This window comes from Pithys albifrons, chromosome 19 (genome assembly GCF_047495875.1).
Source record: "Pithys albifrons albifrons isolate INPA30051 chromosome 19, PitAlb_v1, whole genome shotgun sequence".
Classification (NCBI taxonomy): Eukaryota; Metazoa; Chordata; class Aves; order Passeriformes; family Thamnophilidae; genus Pithys; species Pithys albifrons.
The window spans coordinates 7,265,861-7,289,884 of record NC_092476.1 but is presented as its reverse complement, the minus strand read 5'-3'; the positions used below and the strand labels follow the sequence as shown (position 1 = coordinate 7,289,884).

Below are 24,024 nucleotides of genomic sequence, written 5' to 3'. Positions count from 1 at the left end.
TTCCTCCCTACTAAAGCTTTACCCCTTGCCCCTCTGCCGGGAAGCTGCTGCACGGCTGTGGCTGTGTGTGGCAAAATAGTCTCGGAGCCAGGGCGAGGTCTCCCGTTCTCCCTCTGGGGCGCTGCTCTTTCCACCCTAAACTGGTTTTTCGAGTCATTTTTTCATATGTGCTCCATCCCTGCTGCTGCTGCTGCTCCTCTCACCTGCGTGCGGGGAGGAGCCTCCCAGAAGCTGCTCTTTAGTGCTCTGCCGACCTTCCCCCGCTGAGTCTTGTCATCCCATCCCGACAGACCGGAGAGCCGGCGCCCACGAGCACCCTGCAGGCTCCGGGAGACCAGCTGGGACCTGGCCAACATGTTCAAGACGGTGGGCAAAGGCTCCCCGAGCAGAAGTTCCCCCAACAGAGGCTCCCCTGTCAAGCCCAGCAAGTAAGTGTGACCCCTCTCCTCTCCCTCCGCTGTCCTGGGACGCTGGGGGAAGATGAGGGATGAGTGATCCAGGGAGACCTAAGTCACCCTAAGAACCATCGCTCTTTGTGGAGCTGCCAGAAGGTTGGGGCTTGCTGGGAGTTAATGCCAAAACGTGCCACTCCAGCCATTGTCCTTGTCTTTGGTGGGCTTTGTGCCCCCTCACAAAAATATCCATTCAGCCCCTGGGATGTGTCAGTGCCTGACAATGTGCTCGAAGCTGTGATCCTTGATCAGGGAGGGGCAAAAAGCCCCTTTTGGGCCGGAAGGAGTAGGGAGGATAAACAAAGCCCCTCTGCTTGGGTGGAGTGAGATCTGTCCGGTGATGGAGCAGATCCCAACCTGGGATTCCCCAGTTATGTGGGGTTGGTGTGATGCTGCCCTGGGATCCCTGGAGAAGGATGTTCAGTCTGGTGCTGCTCAGGTGGCGGGGATGGGTGAGCAGTGGGTTTGCTGGTGGCTGCTCTGACCCATCCTGGGGACCGGCCGGGTCTCTGCAGGTCAAATCGCTGCATTTGCCTCTTTCAGACCTGCTTGGGGCAACCTTGTCTGGTGGAAGGTATCCCACCCATGGCAGGACGTTGGAACTGGATGGTCTTTAAAGCCCCTTCCAACCCAAACCATTCTGTGAGGAGATTCCCTAGGCTCTGAGGAGTGAGATGTGTGATGGGACTGAGATGCTTCTGAGAGGGGATGCTCTTGCAGAGAGTGCCCATCCCTCCCTCCAGCTGCAGTTATTTCCCACCTTCCTCAGCAATTTTGCATTTGTGGTGTTGGTGGACTGACTCTGTGGGAATCCCTGTGCCCTGCTGGGGTTGGAGGCTGAAGAAATTGCAAGGGCGTTTGTGCTGAGGAGGAGGGGACCTGCAGGGACAAGGGAGTGCTGGCCTCTTGGGATAACTGGAGTTGCATCCCATCAAGACCTCACACCTCTGCCCAGTGCAGAATAGAGGCTGAAGCCAGAAGTGCAGAAATTACTGAGCTAGTTGTGCTTGTTTTAAGAGGCACCAACCATCAGACACAGCCTAATTCTCTTGGCCATGGCCTGGGGCTTGGTCAGCACCCAGAGTAGCTGAGAAAATGAAGGTGAATGAGTTGTCTGGGGAACAGCTGCCAGCACACACTCTGCAGATGGCCCTGAGAAAATGTTGGTGGCCCAAGGCTGCTCTTGGTGGCTTCAAGGCCAGCACCTCAGCAGCAGCTGAGGTTCCCTGTCTCTGGGGTTCATGATCAGCTGTTGGACCCCTATAGAAGTACCTTGTCTTGGTCCTTGGGATGATGATGTTGAGCATCCCAGCACTCAGGGTCCTTTTGTCTCTGTTTGGTGGGTGCATCCCAGGGAGGGAGCAGCAAGTGCAGGTTTGTCCCCAGGAAGCATCCTGGATGTGCCCTGCTCTAGGAGGAGGCACTGCAGGGCCTCATAAGAGGTGGAATTGAATTGGATCTGGCTGGACTGGCTGCCTGGGTGTGATTTTGACAAAGGTTGTGGGTGGTTTTGGAGGTGGATGGCAAGTCATCTCCTGGTTTAATCATCTCCAGGGATTACTGCTTTTGCCACTGCCTCTCCCTACTTCTCCCTGATCAGCCTACAGCAGTGTGGACCCTGGGGGACACAGACTCAGGGACTAACCCAGCACTGGCAGGGAGTCAGTGGTACTCTGCTGTGATCTGCTGGCAGATCAAAATGTGTGAGGACTTCTGCATGTCTGGGAGAACAGACCCAGCTTTGGGATCTGCCCTGTGGTCATAAAGCAAAGCTCCCTGTGAGAAAGAGAGAGAGGGGTCAGGGGCTGCAACAGGTGGGTGCTGTGGTCCTGCCCAAATGTGCCCTGGCAGGAGTGGCCAGGAGTGGGGGACAGTCCTGCTCCTGCTCAGTGGCACCGTCCCTTGCATGCAGTTGGACTGTCCAGGAGGCAGAAAGTGGTATGAGAAATGAACCAATTAATAATGATAATAATAGTGCTGTGCCTCTCCCAGGCATGAGATAGCCCTAGGGGGGAGGCTGCCCTGGCTCTTAAGAAGGAGGAGCAGGAGGAGCTGTGCTGAGCCTTGCCCTCGTCCATCCTGGGGCTTGGACCGTGCAGGGAGCTGGACCTGCAATCTGGAAGGCTGAGGGATGCCCAACACAAGCTCCTGGCTCCTTGTATTCCACCTGATGCCAGGCTGCCTCTCTGCAGCCCAAATGTCAGCATGTTCACCCTAAAATGTGGGGCCCAGCTGTGGTCAGCTCTGGTTGAGTGAGGGCTCCTGCTCAGGAGCAGTGGGGATGGGACAGGGGGACACCTCAAGGAAGGATGGTGGTGCACCCACATCACTGCAGGCCCTGTGGATGGGTGTTTCCATGGACAGGAGGAGCTCACACTCAGCACAGGGGAGGTCCCCTCTGCTCCTGAGATGATGTTCTACAGGAAGCATTTTTGCAGCAGCATTCTGGTCTCTACCCTCAGGTGCTCCATGCAGTGCAGGTGGGGTGGGCTGAGTCCCCATGAGGAGGTTGCTCATGACTTTTCAGTCCACAGTTTTCTTGTAGCTCAGCCTAAACAGAGCTGATTCCTGTGTCCAGCCTTGTAAACCAAGAGACGGGATATCCCAGTGTTTCCTTCAGCCAGAAAGGGAGTGCCAGCAGGAATAAGCAGGATTTTATTGGTGACCTACCCTTCCTGGGAAGGATGGATCCTCACTTTGCCCCTCTTGGAATGGCACAGATATCCACAGTTACATGACAAATTGGAATGGGTTCAAACTGGACACCCCATTCCTACTCTTCCCAAGTGGGAGCTGAATTTGGTCACACCTCTGGGGGGACGATGCTCTCCCCAGCGCTGGGAGATGTGTCCATCCCCTGGGACAGCTGCATCCATCCCCTGGGACAGGGGCCAACCCAGCCCGTGACTCACACTCTCCTCCCTGCACAGAGAGCCCGGGCAGGAAATTTGGGTGGTGCTCAAGTATTTGCTCATGGGACACCACCTCATTCCAGGCGTGTCAGGGATGAGTGGGAGATTGTGTAACCTCGTGGGGAGGGGGGACCTCTGAGAGCGTCCTGAGTGCTGCACGCTCAGGCTCACGGGGTCAAACCCTGGCTCTCTGCTGGTCCCATCCATCCCATGGTGCTGGGACCTGGGGCCAGTGTTGGTCTCCCTGAGCACTGCAGCTTATCGCAGGAAAGGCATCTGTGGGGCACGGATTGGGGAGGAAGGATGACTAACAGATATAAAAGGTTGTAGCAGACAATGATGCTTTGATGGTGATGAGGATGATGGATGCTCTGCTTGGTCTCATTGGCTCTGTGATCCCTGGAATCAGACCCTGCTGAAGGGGCCCTGCTGGAGCACAGCAGTCCCAGTTTGCTTTGCTGACTGAATTCCAGTCAAGGAAGCTGAGCCGTGGCTGGGAGACGTTGACAGCCCAAAGCCCCCAGTGCAGCTGAGAGCTGCTGCCTCCCTCTTGGGAAATCAGAAACAAGGGAGGAGTTGGAGAAAGGGGACAGGAGGATGCTGTGATCAGGAGTGCTGGAGCTGTTCCTCCTCCTCCGGAGTTACACAGACTGTGATCAGAGTGGGCTGGGCTCGCTGGAAACGGGAGCTGTGGCATCCAAGTGCTTGGCTTGGGGTGACTGTAACACTCTCTGGCACATTACAGTCACTTGAGGCTGTAATAAATGAACATCCCAGCACCTGTTCCAGCCTTTGGAGTGAATGGTGGAACAGCTGGAGCCGTGATGAGGAGCTGGAGCAATGACAGAGCCATTAAGGGAATGGCTGCCCTCTGCCCTTTGCTGGATTCAGGGACTTGGAAGGAAAGCACATGGCTCTGGGGCAGATGTGGTGGCCCTGCTGCAGGACATCACCTTTCTCCTATCTTTTTCTTCCACTAAAGAGGTACCAACCTGCCCTGAAGAAGTGTCCCTCCCTGACCTCCGTGCAATATCCTGTTGCTGCTGCTCAAACTCTTTCCTCCTGGTCTCAGACCCCAGCACTGGCACGAAACCTCACTGAGCCTCTGCTGAACTTTGTCCCATCAGCAGCATTCCGAGGGCTCTGCATGATGTTATCACTCCACACCCTCCTGCCTCTGCCCACACTGTGCTCTCCCTGCCTGGAGGGTAGGGCTGGCACTGTCCTCAAGGGCAGATGCTGTTGGAAACAACAGGACAGGAGGACAAAGGTGGCACCAAGGTTTGTGCTTCCTTGTCTGCAGGGAGCTTTGGGAACCATCCCACGCCTTGCTGCAGGCTTCAGATCCAGCTGTTTCAGCAGGGCTCTGGGTGCTCATTCCCAATAGGGGTGATGGAATTAGGGCTGTGATGGCACCGTCGGCTGTGTGATGGCACTGAGGTGACAGGCAATAGGGAATGGTCTATTGGGGACCTTCACTGAAGCCTCACTGAGGTGAAGAGAGCTGGCAGGTGTGCAATGGCCTTGGGAAATTAGAATTCATAGAATCACAGAAAATGCTGAGTTGGAAGGGACCCATCAGGATCATCCAGTCCAACTTCTGGCCCTGCACAGACATCCCAACAACCCCACCATGTTGTCCAAACACTTCTTGAACTCAGACAGGCTTGGTGCTGTGACCACTGCCCTGGGCAGCCTGTTCATTGCCTGACCATCCTGTGGGTGAAACACCTTCTCCTGATATCCAGCCTAAACCTCCCCTGACTCAGCTTCATGCTGTTCCCCAAGCTCTGAAAACAGCACAAATGCAGCAGCAGCACCCAGAGGGTTTTGTGGTCTGCACAGCAACTCCTGTGCAGCCCAGCCCTGGGGTGGCACGGGCCTCTCCATGGGTCCAGCTACGGACCCTTCACATGGCACAAGACAGCAGGATGGCAGCTCTGGGCCAGATGAAGGGCCACCTCTGCCAGCAGCCAACAGCAGGCACCTGGGGAAGTGTCTCCAAACAGGGTGAGCATGTTGTGCTGCCTCTGCAGGGTGCTGTCCTGGCCTGCAGCTGTCTGTGGCTTCAGGTCTTCCCAGCCCAGATGTGGTGTTGGTGCATTTGGGAGCCCTGCAGTGATTTGTGGTGTTTTGTTTGTTTGTTGTTGTTTTACTTTCCCCACTCCAATGCTTTTGGGATACACATGAACTTTGGAGCATCTGCAGCAAGGGGTTGTGCAGATGAGCTGTGTGGTGTGAAAACCCACCACCCGCTCGCTCCAAACACACCAGCTCTTACCTTCTCTTGGCTGAAGGCAACAGCCAGACACTGACCTCTTGTGTGTGTCTGTGCCCTTGGCCATGGCTCTTCTTAGAGACCAGGAGGACATGGGGCAAAGGCCTGAAGGACCACACCTGGGGCAGGTCCTGGGCAGTGATGCCTTCACCCACCCACCTGCTTTGCTGTTCCCTCCCTCAGGTCCTCCACAAATGAGCTGGCCGTGCTCATCTCCCGCATGCAGACAAATGCTGACCAGGTGGAGAAAGACATCCTGGAGACACAGTCCAGACTCCAGCTGGTGAGTTGTGGCACAGGGTGGTGGGAAGGTGAAGGGCTTTGCCTAGAAATTCAGTGTCTGGGATGACAGGTCAGGTGTCTGCTCTGTGCAAGCTGGTGCAGGTTTGGGGGCTGACTCGAGGGTGGGGAGGAACAGACACCCCACAGAGCCTCCCAGCCCCTGGGGCTGCATCCCAGGGCCTCCCAAATTCCAGCCTTGTGCTTTTCTGCTTAGTGCCTCATGCTTCCCACAGCCAAGGCTGTCTCACCTGTGGCAGCACAGCCCTGTGACTCCCAGCAAGCCTAGAGGCAGCCAGCCTGACCCACAGCAGTGCCTGGGTGGGAGGGATGCTGGAGCAGGCAGCTGTTCTGGGCTCAACTCTTGTACCAGGGGTCCTCTGTGGTTGACACGTTGAGGAGCCAGGACGTCTGTGTTGGCCAAGGAAAGTGTTCGAGGTCTTTGTGGTCCAGCCAGGCTGTTTTCCTCTGTCTTCCCTGGCCTCCAGGATTCCAGCAATCAGCAGAAGAACAAGGCTTTTGAGTTCCAGACAGAGAATGCCAGGAACCTGAAGGAAGCAGAGACCCTGCTGAAGGATCTGTTCCTGGACGTGGATCGTGCCAAGCGACTGAAACACCCGCAGGCTATTGAGATAGAGAAAGAGTGAGTACAGTGGAGGGACTTGGTGTGATGGGGGCACTGAGCAATTGGGAACCCCCCTGGGATCTAGACTGAGCTCCAGTCATTAACGTGAGAGGAGCACTTCTAGGTGGAAATCAGGAGGGAAGAGTTGTTTTCTAGCTGGAAAGGGGCAGCACTGACCTCCCTGCAGCAGCATCCTAGGCTGTAATTCCTGAGACATCCCTGGAGACAGAGAACAGCAGGACAACTGGCTCCACTGCTGAAGGAGGCCAGTGCCACAAAGGGACAGCAAAGTGACCTGGGTCTTACGAGAGAAATCTGGGCTCCAGAAGCCCCATCTTGTTGTCACCCCTCCCAGCTGACACAGAGACATGTGCCCTTTCTCCCTGGCAGCATCCAGCAGCTCCATGAGCGTGTGACACAGCTGTGTGCCGAGTACCGGGCCCTCTACGAGCAGCTGAACATCCCTGACGTGGGGCCCAGGGTAGACTGGGCCAGGATCCTGGACCAAAAGATGGTAACAGCAGCTGGTTTTTGAATATATCTCCAAATCCTGTGCTCAGCATCATGCAGGGATGTTGCAGGGGGGTGGAAATAATTTAGTTGTTCTGGGTGGAAGAAAGACTCTCCTCTCATCTCTTAAAACCCTCTGGACTGACCCCTTCAAATGAAGAGCTACCAAAAGGGATCAGGTAGAGAGCCCTGCTGTGGGATGAAAGGATGGGAAAGGTGATGTCTTTGAGGACTTTACAGTCCTGTCTCTGAGAATTTCATGCTGAAAGGTCTCAGGCCTAAATTTGAGTCAATTTGGATTCCCTTGAAAGCTGAATGGTAACTGTGCATCCAAAGCATGTCACCAAAGACGAGGGATGAGGGACTGGTTCAGCTTAGATTTGTGCACCAGCATTATATGGCCTGGTTATCTTTGCCCTTATGTATGGAAATAGCAACCAACAGCAATCACAGGAAAAAACAAGATCCCTTCTCTTCCTCCCAGACCACTATCAGATTCCAGATCTTTTCATGCCCTGCCAGCACTCATTGAAGTTTTTCCTTGAAATAAAGCCTTTTGCTTTAGTCTCTGCCTGAACTCCTTTTGCACAGAAACAAGTCAATGCAGGACAGTACGGCCCTGGCATGTCAGAGCTGGAAAAGCAAATAGCTGAGCACAACATCCTCCAGAAGGAGATCGAAGCCTACGGCCTTCAGATCAAGAACCTCCATTCTGGGGTAAGGTCCCCTCCTTGTTGCTGTTGCTTCACTTGGGACTGTGTCCCTTCTGCTCCTCCACATGCTCAATGTCCACCCTTCACTGCAGAGGGCACAGGTGGCCTCAGGTGGGGCAGATCAAGCCATCCAGGGGCCAGGGAGATGGTTCTTGGATGATTTCTAAAGCACATTCCATAAATCAGCTCATCAGCATCTACCACATGTTTTGCTAACAGCTTTTTTCTCTTCCCCATGCACCCACCCTTGGTCTTGGCTGTGTTGTAACCCAGGATGTGGCAGATTTAAAAAGCCAGTACAAGGACTTGCTGGTAAGCTTCTTGGTGGTTTTCTGGGTAGATGGGGTCATACAGCAGAGTAACACCATCCCTGAAGGGCAGGGAATGCCCAGCTCAGAACAGGAGCTGCCTCTGGGCTTGCACAATCAAGTTGTGTCCAACATTGCTTTTCCCAGTTGCCTCCCTACCTCGGGATGGGTGTAAACTGAGAGCAGTCTTGCTGCCCTCAGGGCAATGCTTTGGGTGAGATCCATGTCTCTCCTCTTCATGGCTCATGGATCTGGAGCTGCCGATGTGTCCATGAGCACAGGATTATGGGGGCAGTAAGAAACCCATCCCAGCAAACACACTGTTCCAGTTCAGGATTCCAAATGTTGAAGCTCACCCTGATCCCTGACAAGGGCTCCAGAGAGCAAATGAGCAGCAGGAGCAAAGGAGTTGGCTGGCAGGAAAGTCCTGGGTTTAGCCAGCTGGGGCTGTGAAGGTTAATACTGAAAATGGAATTTGTGAGAAATAAAGCAGAGCTGGGCCAGCTCTGAGATTGCCCAGGGCACCAGCCCACACCTGGGATTCTGGTTAGACAAACATATCCTGTCTGTGAGGAGGGAAAGGGAATAGCAGCCCCATCAGATAAGAACCAGCGGTGGCAGATTTCTCACCAAGGCCTCTGGGAATCTCCTGGTGGATGTGCAACAGGAGCAAGGGCTGGGGAGGAGGAGGAGGAGGGGAAAGGGGCTCCCCAGGCTGAGCACCAACACTGTCTCTCTCCTGTGTGTGTGGACAGAAAGCCTCCATCTGGCGAGGGCAGAGCCTGGGCAGCCTCTACCACCACCTGCAGGGCTGCACCAAGGAGCTGGGCTACCTGACAGAGCAGCAGACCAAGATCCTGAAGCAGGACTGGAGTGACCAAATGATGGACGTGCAGAGTGTGCGTCGGGAGTATGAGGTGAGTCCTGGGGGTGGCAGCGGGTCCTGCCATGTGGCAGGTGGGATTTGCAGGATGGATCCCAGCCTTCTGGACATCCACCACCAGCCCTGAGCCTGGGGCTTTCCCAGGCAGCCTGGGTGTGCTTGGCACTGAAAGAGAGGTGGAAGAGACCCTCTGGATCCATTCAGGAATTAGGTGGGAACCACTCTGTGCGACCCCTCCAGTCCCCTGAGCTGGAATGTGGGATCATACATTACAGAGCTGTTGGTGAAGCTCTCAGTGGTCAGAGAGAAGGGAAGGGCTCAGTGTCACATCAGCCTCAGTGGCCAAAGTACAGCTCCCAGTGACAGCTCTGAGCTGGGACCAGGGGACAGCTCACCCCAGCTCTGTGCTAGGGAGGGGAAAGCCCGTGGCAATACTGTGCTCTGAGTGCTGAGTTCTGCATCCCAGAAGATCCACATTGCTCACACTGTGAGGCAGTGACCCCTGGGAAGAAGAGAGGGATAATTGCTCAGGAAAATGCTCTTTGAAGGAATGCCCTGATGCTTTCTGAGGCCCAAGTGTGTCTAGTTCACTTTAGCTTTGTCTAGCCCCTTCTGTTTTAAAGAACAAACAAACAAGCAAGGGTGTCTGTGCATTGGGAGCCTTATCTCTGTGAGGTGGGGGTTTGGTGCCCTCTGTGCTCCTTGCACACTCCCGAGGTCATGAAGTTTCTCTTCCCCTCCAGGATTTCAAGTCCAATGAGCTGCTCAGCCAGGAGGAGTTTGTTAACCACCTTCAGGACGATGGGGACAGGATGATTGAGCTAAAGCACCCAGCCATCAAGCCTATCCAGGTAGGGAGAGGGGTCTTTTCCCAAACCCTGTAGGAGAATGAGAGCGTCTCTGTGCACCAAGAGCCAGGAGGTGGGTTGGAGGAGACCCCTTCACATCTTTCTGCATTTGTTACTCTTTTCTCCTACACTGCACCAGCTGTACTGCAGCACCTTTCTGCCTGCTCCATTCCTGTGGGTGGGGAAGTTGAGGGCAGTGCAGGGTTTTCACCCCTTTGGAAATCTCCAGGAGACAGTGGCCAACATCTGTGTGCTGGGACCAGCTCCTGCCCAGGTGCTCAGACACGTGGTCGATGCAGCCACATTTGTGCTGCTGGGAAGCCCCAGGTATGACATGATGTGACTTCTCCCAAGTGAAACCAGCTCCCAGCTGTCCAGGTTGTATTGCCAAGCCTGCAGATGCAGAGTCAGGCTGAGGTGGGCTCTCAGCCCCCAGCACCACTAGAGCTGAGTCCCCTTGAGGAATGGTGGTTGCCCTGCATGAGCCAACTCCTTCTTAAGAAGTGTCCTCACTCAGGCTCAGCATCAGGCAAGGCCTGGGCACAGCTTTGTCTCTGCTTTTCTTCTGTTCTCTGGAACTTCTGGGGAAAGAAGACCAGTGGTGGGGGGAGGTAAGACCAGCTGGAGGCCACTGAGCTGTGCTCTGTCCCACCACAGGCTCACCAGGAAGCCTTGAAGAACGAGTGGCAGAATTTCCTGAATCTCTGCATTTGCCAGGAGAGCCACCTGAAAAGTGTGGAGAGCTATAAGAAGGTAAAAAGCAAATTCATGGGCTATGGGTCTGCAGGTCAGGCCAGAGTGGGCAGGCTGGGAAGAGAGAAAGCAAAGGGATGAGGATGGGAGGTCCTCTGCTTGTACCTAGTCAGAGTATTTTGGGGAAACACCCCTCAAAATATAATCTTTTAGAGATGCTGGGAACTGAGAAGCCCCACTGGACTTGGAGATAGCAAAGCCCCCCCCAAACCTGACTCTCCTACCCACACCTCCAGTTCCAGGATGATGCTGAGGCTGTGAGCCACTCTCTGAAGAAGATGAGCTCCGACCTGGACACCAAATACAGCAAGTTCAACAAAGACAGCCCCGGGGTGGTGTCAGACCTGCTGCTTCAGCTGGAGGTGAGATCTTAAGTGCTGGTGGCACCAGCCAGACCTAAGGGGCAAATCCAAAGCTGTAACCTCCCCAGTAAATAACAGTGGGGAAGGGGAAGAGGTGGGTAAATAACCCTATGGGGACAGCTCACCCCAGTGCTGTGCTAGGGAGTGAGAAGCCCATGGCAATACTGTGCTCTGAGTGCTGAGTTCCTGCATCCCAGAAGATCCACACTGCTCGCACTATGGGGCAGTGACCCCTGGGACAGCACTGTCCCCATCAGTGACACACAGCCAGGCCTCAGGTCACTCTCAAGGTGAAGGAGAAGTGCAGGGAGGAGCTGTGTCTTGCCCTTAACAGGAGACACTTGGATTAGAGGGCCCACAGAATGTGAGCCACTGGCATCCAAGCAGCAGGGAAAGGTCCTCCCATCTCTTCAGCACTCCCATGAGCCAAGGGCAAGGGAGGGAATAAAGAAATCTGACCTCAGGGGTGAGATGCAGATGAGAAAGGAACAATTGCCCGGGAGAGAGGGAGGGGACACGTATCTTCCCAAGCATGCAATACAGTTCACTCTCAAAAGGTGCTGGGATCTCAGTATTTTCTGACACTGGAATGCAGCCACCTCTTGGCAGGTCTGTGTTCCATTTCTGAAAAAGAAAACTTCTTCAGGAGATTAAATACAACAGTGTGGGTTCACCTAAGGTTAACTCAGGCTGTGCCTTCAAGGGCAGATCTGCTGTGAATGATGCAAACTGAAGAGAGTGTTGATAATGAAAAGGGGAAGAAGGGACATGGAGGGATCAAGAAAGGAGAAACTCCTGACTCTACTCCTCAAGGGTGAACAACTGGTTCCAGCATACCCACTGTAGTGTGACCATCCTCTTACTTCTACTCCAAGCCTGGTCACAGCCACTGTCTTCCCTGTTTTGTCTAGAACGAGGAGAAGGTGTTGAAGCAGGCAGAGAAGAGCATCACTGACCTGAAGAGAAGGAGCAAAGAAATCAGCCCACTGAAACTGCGCAGGACACGTCCCTCTCAGCCCCTCACCTTGGACACCCTCTGTGACTGGGATGCTGGGGAGGTGAGGCCTTGACTAGCAGCGCCCTCAGAAGAGGCAGGGAGCTGGATTCTTCTTTGGTTGCTCCAGATCTCATCTCTGTGGTGGAAAGAACCATCCTAGTGCCAGAAAGCCAAGCCTTTCACCAGATTTTGTGTCTCTGTCCCAGGTGCAGCTGACCAGAGGGGACAAGTACACTCTGAAGGACAACAGCAACCCAGAGATGTGGGTGGTACAGAGTAGCGTTGGTGTGGTCCAGGAGGCACCTTCTGCTTGCTTTGCCATCCCTCCACCTGACCCTGAGTCCATAGACAAGGTCAATAGGTGAGTCTGCATCGGAGAGCCTGGCCCAGACTCACACTTAGGTCATAACCAGCCTGACCACCTCACCTGCAGGGAAATAGCATCTGGTGACAAGCCTCTTGACTCTCTAGTACAAAATCCCTCCTAGAGAGGGATAGTTCCCTGCATCCAGGTTCCTGTCATTCCTCAACAGCCCCTGCACAAGACACAGACCTCACTGTCAAAGAGCTCACTGGCAGCCAGGCTTGATTTCTTCACCCAAACATGTGACTTGCACAGGTTTGATTAAATTCATTGCAGAATCAGTCTGGAGCTCAGGACCTGCCAAACAGGACAGAGTTATCTGTGGTATCTCCTCTCAGCCAGCCCCAGTTGGAGCTGAGAAATGCTCCTTGAACCACCATGTAGTTTGCTGCCTGCTTGCTCTATCAGCTCCTGCTGTTCCCACAGGACGGGGCGGTGGTGCAGGGAGGTTGGCATTACCTTTGTAATCATGTCCTCAGGTCTTTGGATAAATCAGTGCAGCTCAAGTGCCATGGAAAGGCCAAGCCTAGACTTGGAGCTCTGTGGGCATGCCTGTGGTGGGAGCTTGGGTTTCCAGTCACACTGGCAAGGTTCCTGCATTGTGCTGTTCTTCCTCAGTGTGTGCCCATCTTCACACACCACAGATTACTGAATCCTTTGGATTTAGGGGTTTCATGAGTATTTCAAAGGAGAAATTTAGTTCTTCTGTATGGAGCTCTATCCTGGCCCCACAGACAGCCCTGGTCTGACAGCAGCCAGGCAAGCTGGGAATTGCTGGTTTTAGTGCACGGTGTTCAGCAGGAGCAGTCCAGAGCAGGGATGAGAACTGGCCTGGTCCTTCCTGGTTCCCCTCCTCCTGATTCCACAAGGTGTATCTCTCCCAGAGACACTTTTTGGTCCTTCCAGTTCTTACAGATCCCAGCTCTAGTTTCATCAGACAGGAGCCATCCCTTCCACTGAGACTTGGCATTTCTAGTGCAGCAGCCACAGCAGCAGCTACTTGTACTCGCCTCCTGCAAAGCTCTGCAACCATATGAAATCAATTTCCAGCCTTGACAGCTTCTGCTGAGAGTTGGAAACACTGACTGCACTGGGAGAATTTGGCTGCTCAAGCCAACTGGCTGCTTTTGCTGCTCTTCCCTTTCCTAAGGGATGTCTCTGAGTTACAAAAGGCTGCAGGCTCCCAGCCTGTCCTTGCCTTTGGGAACACTTCCCTTCCTTTGGGGACACCTTCTCCACCTTTGGGGACACCTTCCCAGCAGGAGCCGTGGAGCTGCTGCTGTGCAGGGCTGTGACAGGGCCTGCTCAGTGCTGTGTCCCATCCTGCTGACTGACTATGCCCTCTCTGCTCACAGGCTTGAAGGGGAACTGAACATGGTGAAGCAGCAGCGAGCAGCAGTTCAGAGCACCCTGAAACGCAGCCAAAAGGAGCAGGTCCAGCCCAGCCAGCAAGGTATGTCAGCTGGATAGCCCAGCCCTCTCCAAAGCCAGCCCATGCACCTCCCTCCCAGAGCTCCCAAAGTGGTCTGGAAGCAAAGCACCCACCTGAGTGGGCTACCCGAGGTACCTGCAGCTCACACACAGGTCCTTGTGGGAGAATGTTTTCTGCTCTATGGAAAAGAACAGCAAATAGGATACACGGGCTCCTAGTGCTGCCAAGGACTCTCTGTGTGATATCAGCAATTCCCTTAAAATCTGTTGCCCTTCTCAATCCTCTGTGATTGACCTCCAGCTCCATCAACAACTGCAGGGTATTTAGGGTTGCAGAGGGATGAGCCTATCCAAAACCTTAATTAAACCTGCTTTGTAATCTGGGTCCCTTGCAGTTCTCTTCCCTAGCTGGGGGCTGTGGAATAAGCAGGCAGCCAGGGCTAAGTCCCAGGCCCTGCCTAACTGTGTTATTCCTACAGCTACAGTTCAAAGGCTTCAAGCAAAGCTGAGAAGGGCTGTGTCTGAAGCACTTGGCTGTCTTTGTCCCTCCTTTGGACTTGAGCTCTGGCTGGCCAAGGCAGAGCTAAAAGCTGGGGATTAACCTAAGCTGTGTCTCACTGCAGCTCTGCCCAGGAGCCCTCCAGCAGTCCAGGATGATCCCCAAGCTGACCGGCTTCTCAGTAGCCTGGATCGTGTTGGCAAGGACCTGGTTCAGGTAGAGAAGGAGGTCTTGAACAGAGTGAGGTCTCCTGTGAACTACAGCGACCCCACAGATGACCTCGCCAGGAGGATCAAACAACAGCAGGTGAGTTGGAGCAGGAGGAGTTTGGTGGCTCTGTGTCCTGGACCCAAAGCAGGTTGACACAGAAATTGCATGGGAGATGGGAGATGGGAGGTGACTGCTGGTACTTCAAAGGAGAAAACCATGCTGCAGTTGCCAGGGTTTCAGTCTGGCTTGAACCCTTCAAATGGGAGAGGTTAAGCCAAACCCCTGAGAAATGGCTCTGTAGCAAGAGGGTCCATTTGTTTCAGAATTGTGGTGCAGCTCTTGGGAAGTCAGTCCTCAGCCTGGCCATGGGGATGCTGTCACCCTGCACTCTCAAGTCTGTAGGAAAAAGACTGAGGGTTACAGGGAATTAATCCAAGGACTGGCTTTGCCTCACCTGATGGGAAGTACCGACTGGTCAGTGGGACAGGGAAAGAGGCAGTGCCCTGGAGCCTTCCTCTGGATAAGGTCTGAGTATGTAGTAGTTCAGCTTGTTGCATCTTCATCAGTGGGTATTTAACCAGCCTTGGCAGAAGGATGGGCTCAGGCAGGTAGGTTTTTTCCATCTCTGTCTATTTGGATCTCTTTCCCACACTCTGCCATTGCCAGACAGCCACAGTCTGGATGGGGCTGTGCCCCAGGGGCAGCTCCTTAGGAGAAGGGTACCACACCCTGAGCCCCACAGCCAAATCCACCCCTGGGGCAGACACGTTTCCACAGCACCACTGTTATGACTGTCTTGGGTGACTCTGCTCCCATCTGATGTGCCAGGAAACAACAAAGAAACTGGAGAACCTGGGGGCAGCCAAGGATGCCTTGCAGAAAGAGTGTGAGACTTACCTTTCCAAGAAACCCACCAGCACTTCAGCTTCCCAGCTCCCTGTCACGCTGAATGCCCTCAGGAGCAAATACAATGATGTCAATATGCTCTCCAGCCTGTACAATGAGAAGTGAGTGATGGTGGCAAGGCCTGATGGGGATGAGGGGAGGAAGTCCTTGCACAGAATTGTCAACATGGATGCATGACAGAAAATGCTTTCAGTCTATATGGGTGTTGGTTCAAGTCCAGCACAGGTTGGAAACTTCCTATCCATCACCAAAGTGACCTCTGAAAGAGTTTCTGTGTGTATTCTGGGCTCAGATCCCCTCACTGTGGAAAATCACCCAATGGGTGTGTGTCCCAGCTCTGCTGTGTGTGGGGAAATGCAACATATCTGACTTCTGGGCAGCACTACAGGGTTGTGAGTGCACTGTGCTCATTCTCTGCCATGCTGCAGAAGCTCTGATGTACAATAAGCTTAAACATGAAAAATCAGAGAGTAAAGGAGATTGGGGATTTCTGTAGCTAACCTTGTCCTGTCATTTTTCCCTTTCCCAGGGCTAAGGCTGCCCTGAACCTGGAGACTCAGATTGAGAACACAGACAAGATTGTCAGCACATTTGAGGCCAAGCTGGCTCAAGATGGCATCATTCCTGCATCCCCCAATGCGCTGCAGGATCGGGCCAATGACCTGCAGGTAGGGAAGCATCAGGCTCTTTGTTATGAAAGGGACACCTCTGAACTCAGGTAACAATGGTGGGAGGAGGTGGGCTCTGCTTATTTGAGCAACTCGAGGTGCCAGCAATGAAGCCTTCCTAACAACTTGTTCTTGGAGGGTTTATTGTTGGTGTTGCAGACTGACCTGCTCCCACTGGCCAGAAAAAGCTCTGTCTCTCTCAGGGTAGCTTTGAGGTCCTTAAAGTGATGACTCCTTTTGCTCCTAATCTCTGTTGCTCTGCCTCATGCTCATCCCTAATCTTTCCTGCTCCTAGTCTCCCTGCCCCATCCTTAGCACTCACAAGGACCATTTTTAACCTTCTGCAAAACTTCTCTGTGCTGCTCTATCCACTGTCCTACATACCTTGCTTCACACATTGTTTAACAGTAAGTCCCACTGCTCCATCTCTTCTACTCTTGGAGACCCTGACCACCCCCCAGGAGCTGCACAGTTGGTGACACGTTGAGGAGGATGCTTGGTTGGTGCATGGGCAGATGCAAACCTGGAGGTGTCTTTTTTCCTGCCCTGCAGAAGATGAGGCGGGACCTGGTGGCCCAAGAGGACTGTGTGCTGAAGCTGAACCGGGGGCTCAAGGATGCTGAGCACAGCTGCAGTGCTGTGCAGAACAACTTCCAGGAGTTCTGCCCCGACCTGCCCCGGCAGAAGCGGGAGGTGCAGCTCCTCAATGATCGCTACCATGCCGTTGCAGACCAGCTGGATCAGCGGTGAGGGGCTATGGGATCATCTCTGCCCCTCTTAGCTAACAGGGACCAGAGTTAGAGGCACAGAATCATGGAATATGCTGAGTTGGAAGGGACCTACAAGGATCATTGAGTCCAGCTCCTGGCCCTGCACAGGACCATCCCCAAGAGTCACACCTGGTGCCTGAGAGGATCATTCAAACACTCCTTGAGCTCTGTCAGGTTTGGTGCTGTGACCACTGCCCTGGGGAGCCTGCTCAGTCCTCAACCACCCTCTGGGGAAGAATATTTTTCTGATAACCAACCTAAACCTCCCCTGACCGCAGGCCCCTGTTCCTGGCAATTACCCTGTGATACTGAGGACTGGATCTGTCCTGCTGTGCAGTTGCCACCTTCCTATGCACAGCACAGCCTTTGAGCTTCCAGATACCTGAGATAAGGCAGTCTTTGACTATTGGCCTCTGCCTGACCCAAGGAGCCTACACACAGAGACCCTTTTTGACACTTCTCCCAGGGATTGCTGGGGGTTGTCTGCCTTTTTCCTTCTCTCATCTCCCAAGCAGTGTTCCTGCTGCAACAGCAAACCTGATGTGCACAGTTATGCTCCTAATTCGGGGATCAGTTGTCACCCCCTTGTTTTTGTTATCTTGGTGTTTGTTGTGGTGACATTCTCACCGCAGTGTCTTTTTAGGAACTTGCAGATGAATCTCTGCCCTTCCCCTTAATGTTGCTGTTCCCTCTGTGCTGTGCAGAGAGAAGACCCTCAGAAACATCAGTCTCACCTACCAGCAGTTCCAAAACTCCAATGAGAACCTGATGTTCTGGATGAACAACCTGCCCAAGCACCAAGTGAAGACCACTGATGGGCCAAGCCAGATCAATTACAAGCTGCAGGCACAGAAGGTGTGTCCCAGGGCAAGGATCATAACCTGTAATGCTACAGGAATGAGGGAATTTGCTTGTAAACAGCAAGTAAAATAGTACCAGCCAGCTCATATTTGTGTGCTCCCCCCACCACAGTGCAAGAACTAGAACAAGGAGTGCAGCACACAAATGGTGTATCTTGCCCTGCTGAGTTCATCTACAGTGCTGGTGTCTTTACCTGTGTTAGTCACCCCCAGGTTGAAATCCTCTCCATGGCAAAGACACTTTCAGATCCTGAAAGATTGTGCCTTGGGCTGAGGTGTCCTGCATCTCTCTCTCCTTGAGCAGACCCTAAGCTCACTCACTCAGACAATGAGTTGTGGAGGTCTCTGTGTTGGCTGCTGTTTATCTCACACTTTATAAACTAGTATGGCAGACCCTGGGTGAATGATAGTGCTGCTGAGATTCTCTGAAGCCCTGGAGACTCTTCCTAAGTGTTTTCCTGTTCCCAACATTTCCTCAGCTGAGCTAATTCACTAGGCTGCAAGAGTATCACTGTGTTGCTCTATTCCAACCTGTCCTTAACACCGTGTGTGTCTCCTGCAGAGGCTGGTGGAGGAGATTGAAAGCAAGGAGCCCGAGAAGAATGCCGTGGTCAGACTGTCCCGGAATGTGCAGTCCACGCTCAATGTATGGCTGGGTTTCCCAATTTATCACTCCCTCAGTGTCTCACTCAAGAGATCCCACCTGATTCTCCTGTTTCTGCTCTGAACAGGACTATGAACTAGAAGCAGGCAAATACAGCTCTTCTCTGGACCCTTCCCTGACCGACTCTGCTGCAAAGAGGCTGCGTGTGACACCCCTGCAGGAAAGCATCCAGGCCCAGGTAAAATGTCAAGATGAAGGCATGGGAACCCTTGTCTAGCTCCTTACCCATGCCCCAGTGTCCTGTGCAAGGCCTTAATCCACTCTTATGGCCACAGATGATCATGGTTCTAATCCCAAGGTCAAAGTCATCAGGGATCTCTTTGTCTATGGGGCAAAGGAGCATGTGAGGTCCAGAATTAGGGTTGTTCCTGGAGCCTTGCTTATGAATGTTGCTGCTGCCTCCTTACCATGTTGTGTGTGAGTTAAAAACATACAGGGTAGGTGTGTAGGGACAGGATGGAGCCAGAGCTCCTCTGTGCTCTTCCCAGTTACACTCCAGTTCTCCTGCATCACCTTGGGCTGTGTGCCAACTGCCATCCATGTGTGGCCCAAGATAAATTTGAAAGTCTGGACTTTATGTAGACCTGCAGGCATCTAACAGACATTCAAATAATGATGACAGGATGTCCTGCATGAGTCCTTAGACTCTGTGTGTGTGTGAAGACACTAATCTCTGGAATTGTTCAGTATACAAAGTGCATTCAGGTGAAAGGAGTGGTGGCAGAGTGTCCCATCCAACAGAGCTGTGTCAGGGTGAGGGATCAAGGCTCTCACCACTGTTTCTTTTGCAGGAAAATGATGTAACCAAGCTTTACATGGAGCTGGCAGCAGAAAATAAACAGCAGCTCAGCCGGCTGGAGTTTGCCAAGAAGATTGTTGAGAAGGTACCAGCTCACAGCAAGATTGGGGTACTCTACATTGGGGATTGAAATCTCCCCAGCCTGGTGTCCCACCAACCCCCTCCCAAGTCTGCACATCCAAGTGTAAGGAAGAACAGGAATGGAAACACCTCTGGGATAAGGACCTTGAGTAACCACAGTTTCACTGACACTGATCTTAGGCTGTGACTCTCATCACATCTGTGGGCCCTCAGCTCTTTACTGAAGCTGTAGTTTATGTTAGAAAAAAAGATTAGAGCTCTTAAATCCTGTTCTCAGCTATATCTAAGTCGACATTCACAGACAGAATTTCAGATTTGTTTGTGGATGTGGCTGGAATTCAGTGTTCACAAACTTCTGGAAACACTTCAAAGTAATAGGATTTTTATATCCTACTGTTTGATTCACCTGTAGGAAAGGTCTCTGGTCTGGATGACTTTCAATGTGCTCAGGAAGGTCAAGAGATTGAACTGGAGACTGCCTGTGTTACCTTCCCTTGGCTGCAGATACAACAAGGCAGCACAAAGCACATTTGCAGCACCTCCAAAACAAGGGGAAGACACACCAAGTCAGTTGCTTGAGATGATGGGAGTGTGTCCTGCTTTTCCATTTACAAACAGCCTTATTTGGAGACTCCCTGGGGATTCTGTGCCAGTCCTATCTCCCACCATGCCATGCCATGTTAAAAGGTCTCTGCACCACTTTCAAAGAGTGTCTCAGTTTCCCTGCTTTTTTTTTTAATTCTTTTTTGTTTTTACCTTGCAGAAGGAAGTGCATGAGGACATTGAAGCTGTACATGAGCAAACCCAAAAATCTGAAAACAAAGCTGTAACAAGCAGGGAATCTGAGGGGTTGAAATCACAGCTGGAGGAGGAAAGGAGGAAAGTGTCCAGGATTGAAGAGGACCTAGAGGAACACAGAAACAAGCTGCTGATGTTGAAGACTCAGAAGCCCATTGAAAGAGTGGAAGAAAAGGAGGTGATAGAATATTACAGGGACCCTCAGGTGGAGAGTAACCTGTCTAAGCTGGTAAAGCAAATTGAAGAGGAAGGCAAAAAGAGGCAGAGCCTTCAAGAAGACATTGAAGTGATGAGCCGTAAACTTGCCCAGATGGAGAGTGAGAAGAAAGTTGCTCCTGCCCAGCTGCTCACCAAAGAGATCACAAAAATTGAGAAGGATCCAAGCCTGGATGGTCAAGCAGTCAGTCTTCATCAGGAGATCAAACGTCTCCAAGAGGAAAGCTTGGCTGCTGCTTTGGAACTTGAGCAGCACAAAAGGGAGCTGCACATGCTGGAGCGAAAGCAGCCCAATATCCGAGAGAAAGTGGTGGTGAAGGAGCTGATCAAACTGGAGAAAAACCCAGAAATGCTGAAGTCTGTCAGAACCCTGCAGATACAAATCGATGAGGAATCCTTCAAGAGGAAGTCGGTGGAAGAGGCAATAGTGAAAGTGAAGAACAAGATTGAGGAGGTGGAAAGGTTAATTGAAACAGCAGAACCCAAAATTATTGTTAAGGAGGTGAAGCAGGTAGAGCAGGACCCAGAGTTACTGAAAGAAACTTCCAAGCTTAAAACTCTGATTGAAGAAGAGAGGAGCAAAAACTTGGTGCTTACAGGTGAGCTGGGAGAGCTGCAGAGCCAGTACAGCATCGCAGAGAAAAAAAAACCAAGGGTAGAGGTGAAAGAGAGGGTTAATGAGATTTTCCTGGTGGATCCTGAGACGGAGCGGCAGATTACACAGCTGAAAAGGGAGCTGCAGGAAGTCACTCTGAAAAGGACAAAGATTGACAGTGAGGTAGAAGAGGCCTTAGCAGAGCTCAATGAGCTCAGGTCACAGAAACCAGTGGTGGAGTATAAGGAGGTCATAGAGGAGGTGGTGAAACACGAAAAGAGTCCAGAGATTCTTAGAGAAATTGACAGGCTCAAAGAGCAGCTCAATGAATTAGTGAACACCAATGGCAGGACCCAAGAGCAGCTCATTAGGCTGCAGGGTGAAAGGGATGAATGGAGGAGGGAGAGATCCAAGGTGGAAACCAAGTTGGTCAACAAGGAAGTCATCCGATATGAGAATGATCCACTTTTGGAAAAAGAAGCTGATCGTCTCCGTCAAGAGGTGCGTAACATGTCTCAGAAGAGGAGAGCTGCAGAGGATGCAATCTATGACTTACAGAACAAATACATGCTGCTGGAGAGGCGGAAGCCAGAGGAGAAGGTAGTTGTTCAGGAGGTGATACTGACTCAGAAGGACCCAAAGCTCCGAGATGAGCACACCAGGCTGAGCCGGAGTCTGGACGAGGAGGTGAGCAACAGGCGGCGTCTGGAACGGGAAGTGCAGCAGGTTCGTGTGCTGGTGGAAGAGCAAGAGAAGTTACTCAACTTTCAGGAGGATCGAAGCAAGAGGCTTGCATTGGAGAAGGAGATGAGACAAATTACACTGAGAATAAAGGAGCTGGAGGAGAGCCCGGCCCCAGTGCAAGAGAAGATCATTATGGAAGAAGTGCTGAAGCTGGAGAAGGATCCAGTCCTGGAACAGTCTGCCAGCAACCTGCGCTTGGAGCTGGACCGGGAGAAGATGGAGGTGTTGAGCTTGCAGAGAGAATGCAAAAACCTGCAGGTGCAAGTTGATGTCCTGCAGAAAACAAAATCCCAGGAGAAGACCATTTACAAGGAGGTGATTCGAGTGGAGAAGGACAGGGCGCTGGAGAGCGAACGTGCACGCATCTGGGAGCTGCTGAGCAGGGAGAGAGGAGCCAAACAAAAGGCAGAAGAGGAGGTACGAAGGCTCAGGGAGAAGATCGAGAGAGCTGAAGGCATGAAGAGGACATGGGCTCGGGAAGAGACAGAGCTGCAGAAAGCCAGGAACCTGGCCATCCAGGAGAGAGCCAACTTGGAGAGTGAACTGCGGGAGCTGGAGAGGCAGAAGCAGCAGAAAGTCCTTTTCCTCCGGGAGGAGTCCAAACTGCTCAATCAGCGGACTGAGAGTGACAGGCAGAAGAAGAAGCAGCGGGAACATGATCTTTCCCTGCTGGAGGCAGAGATCCTCAGGGAGAAGGACCAGATCTACAACAAGGAGAGGTTCATTCGGGATCTCCAGTCAAAGGTCAACCGGGAAGAAATCAATCACGAGACCCAGATGAGAGAGACAAACCTCTCCACCAAGATCTCTATCTTGGACCCCGAGACAGGGAAGGACATGTCCCCTTATGAGGCCTATAAACGAGGTATCATAGACAGAGGCCAGTACATCCAGCTTCAAGAGTTGGAGTGTGACTGGGAGGAAGTCACCACCCTGGGCCCAAATGGGGAAATCTCACTTCTCCTTGACAAGAAAAGTGGGAAGCAGTACTCCATTGATGATGCACTAAGACTGAGGAGGATCACAAAGGAGGAGTACCAGCTGTACCGGGATGGCAAGATTCCCATCTCTGAATTTGCCTTGCTGGTGGCTGGGGAAACCAAGCCTCCCTCCTCCCTCTCCATTGGCTCCATCATCTCCAAATCCCCACTCACATCACCCACCACCCACCAAACCCAAACCTTCTTCCCCCCAGCCTCTCAGAAGGGCATAGGTGATGACACATCCCCCATCGCCGGGGTGTATGACACCACCACTGACACCAAGTACAACGTCAAAACTGCTCTTGCAAAGAAGTTGCTTGATCCCATGACAGCCCAGAAGCTCCTGGAAGCCCAGGCTGCCACAGGGGGCATCATAGACCTCATTTCTCGAGACCGGTTCTCAGTCCATAAGGCGATTGAGAGGGGGCTGATTGACAGGACCTACATGCAGAGGCTGCTCAATGCCCAGAAAGCTTTCACAGGGATTGAGGACCCAGTGACCAAGAGGAGGCTGTCTGTGGGGGAAGCAGTTCAGAAGGGTTGGATGACCAAGGACAGTGCCTTCCCCTACCTTCAAGTCCAGCATCTAACTGGAGGGCTCATCGATCCCAAAAAAACTGGTCGCATCCCTGTGCTGGAAGCTGTCCAGACAGGGATGATAACAAGCAACCTGGCCAACAGGCTCCAGGATGAGTCCAACTATGAGAAAGATCTCACTGACCCTGTCACTAAGGAGAAGATAAATTACAAGGAGGCCATGGCCCTCTGCCAGAAGGATTCTCTGAGCCACTTCCTGCTGCTCCCAGCTGCATCAGAGGGGTACCAGCGGTACCACCAGGCGAGCCGCTCCCCCAGGCTCTCACGGTTCAGGCACTGAGTGGATTCAGGCATGTACTGGGATTGGTTCCTTCAGGAGTTCATCCCTTCAAACACCTCTCCCTACGGAGGCAGCAGCAATCACAGGAATGGAGCATTTAGGGCTGCACACTCTTCTCTCTTAGCTACCTGCTTCCCAGCACAGCTTGGCCATGCACAGGACAAGGCGTGACCACGGGCCTGACATGGAGGGGTCCCCGCAGTCCCCCAGGTGCTGCTGTGACACCAAAGAGGGGTTGATTTCTAGAACTTCGCTGTAGGTTAAATGTGCTCATGCCCAGAAAGTGGGAGAGCCAGAGTGTTTTCTAGTTGGGTCATTCTGCATGCAATAAACATAGCAAGTGTGTCTGTGTGGCTGTGTTGTCTCTGCAGGCCGTGGCTGCCAAGTGGCTGAAGGCACAGCTGGCTCTTCCTCCATGCAATCCCAGGCCCTGCAGCCCAGTCTACAGAGGGTTTGTAGACTCTTGCTTCCCCTCATCTCACAGCATTGAATCCCCTAAATATCTTTCTGAGTCCATATTTTTAAAGATTTTGTTATATTTGTCCTTAAAACTGAAAACCAGTGGGATTGTGCTCCGTGGCCATTTGGACACCTCTGGAAGAGGGATTATGTTGCCAAAGGGTGCAGTTCCACCCAGCA

General features: G+C 52.7%; 1 protein-coding gene across 1 annotated transcript; it reads left to right on the top strand.

Annotated features, from left to right (window-relative positions):
* The first annotated feature begins 234 nt into the window (after positions 1-234).
* Positions 235-23,730, top strand: EVPL (envoplakin). The gene is made up of 22 exons (XM_071573949.1): positions 235-428; positions 5,826-5,925; positions 6,410-6,564; positions 6,937-7,060; positions 7,648-7,773; positions 8,043-8,081; positions 8,833-8,994; positions 9,704-9,811; positions 10,466-10,561; positions 10,798-10,923; positions 11,835-11,981; positions 12,127-12,281; positions 13,640-13,737; positions 14,339-14,520; positions 15,253-15,431; positions 15,860-15,998; positions 16,551-16,744; positions 17,473-17,623; positions 18,191-18,274; positions 18,360-18,470; positions 19,084-19,176; positions 19,936-23,730. Exons 1-22 carry the CDS (start codon positions 355-357, stop codon positions 23,383-23,385), a joined length of 6,093 nt encoding a protein of 2,030 aa, XP_071430050.1. The 5' UTR covers positions 235-354; the 3' UTR covers positions 23,386-23,730.
* Positions 23,731-24,024: the final 294 nt, after the last annotated feature.

Excerpts from the sequence above, each read along its gene's own strand:
- EVPL (XM_071573949.1), top strand. The coding sequence starts at position 355 with ATGTTCAAGACGGTGGGCAAAGGCTCCCCGAGCAGAAGTTCCCCCAAC. Across the intron at positions 429-5,825 it reads TCCCCTGTCAAGCCCAGCAA|GTCCTCCACAAATGAGCTGG; the intron begins GTAAGTGTGACC and ends TCCCTCCCTCAG. Across the intron at positions 18,471-19,083 it reads AGGAAAGCATCCAGGCCCAG|GAAAATGATGTAACCAAGCT; the intron begins GTAAAATGTCAA and ends TTTCTTTTGCAG.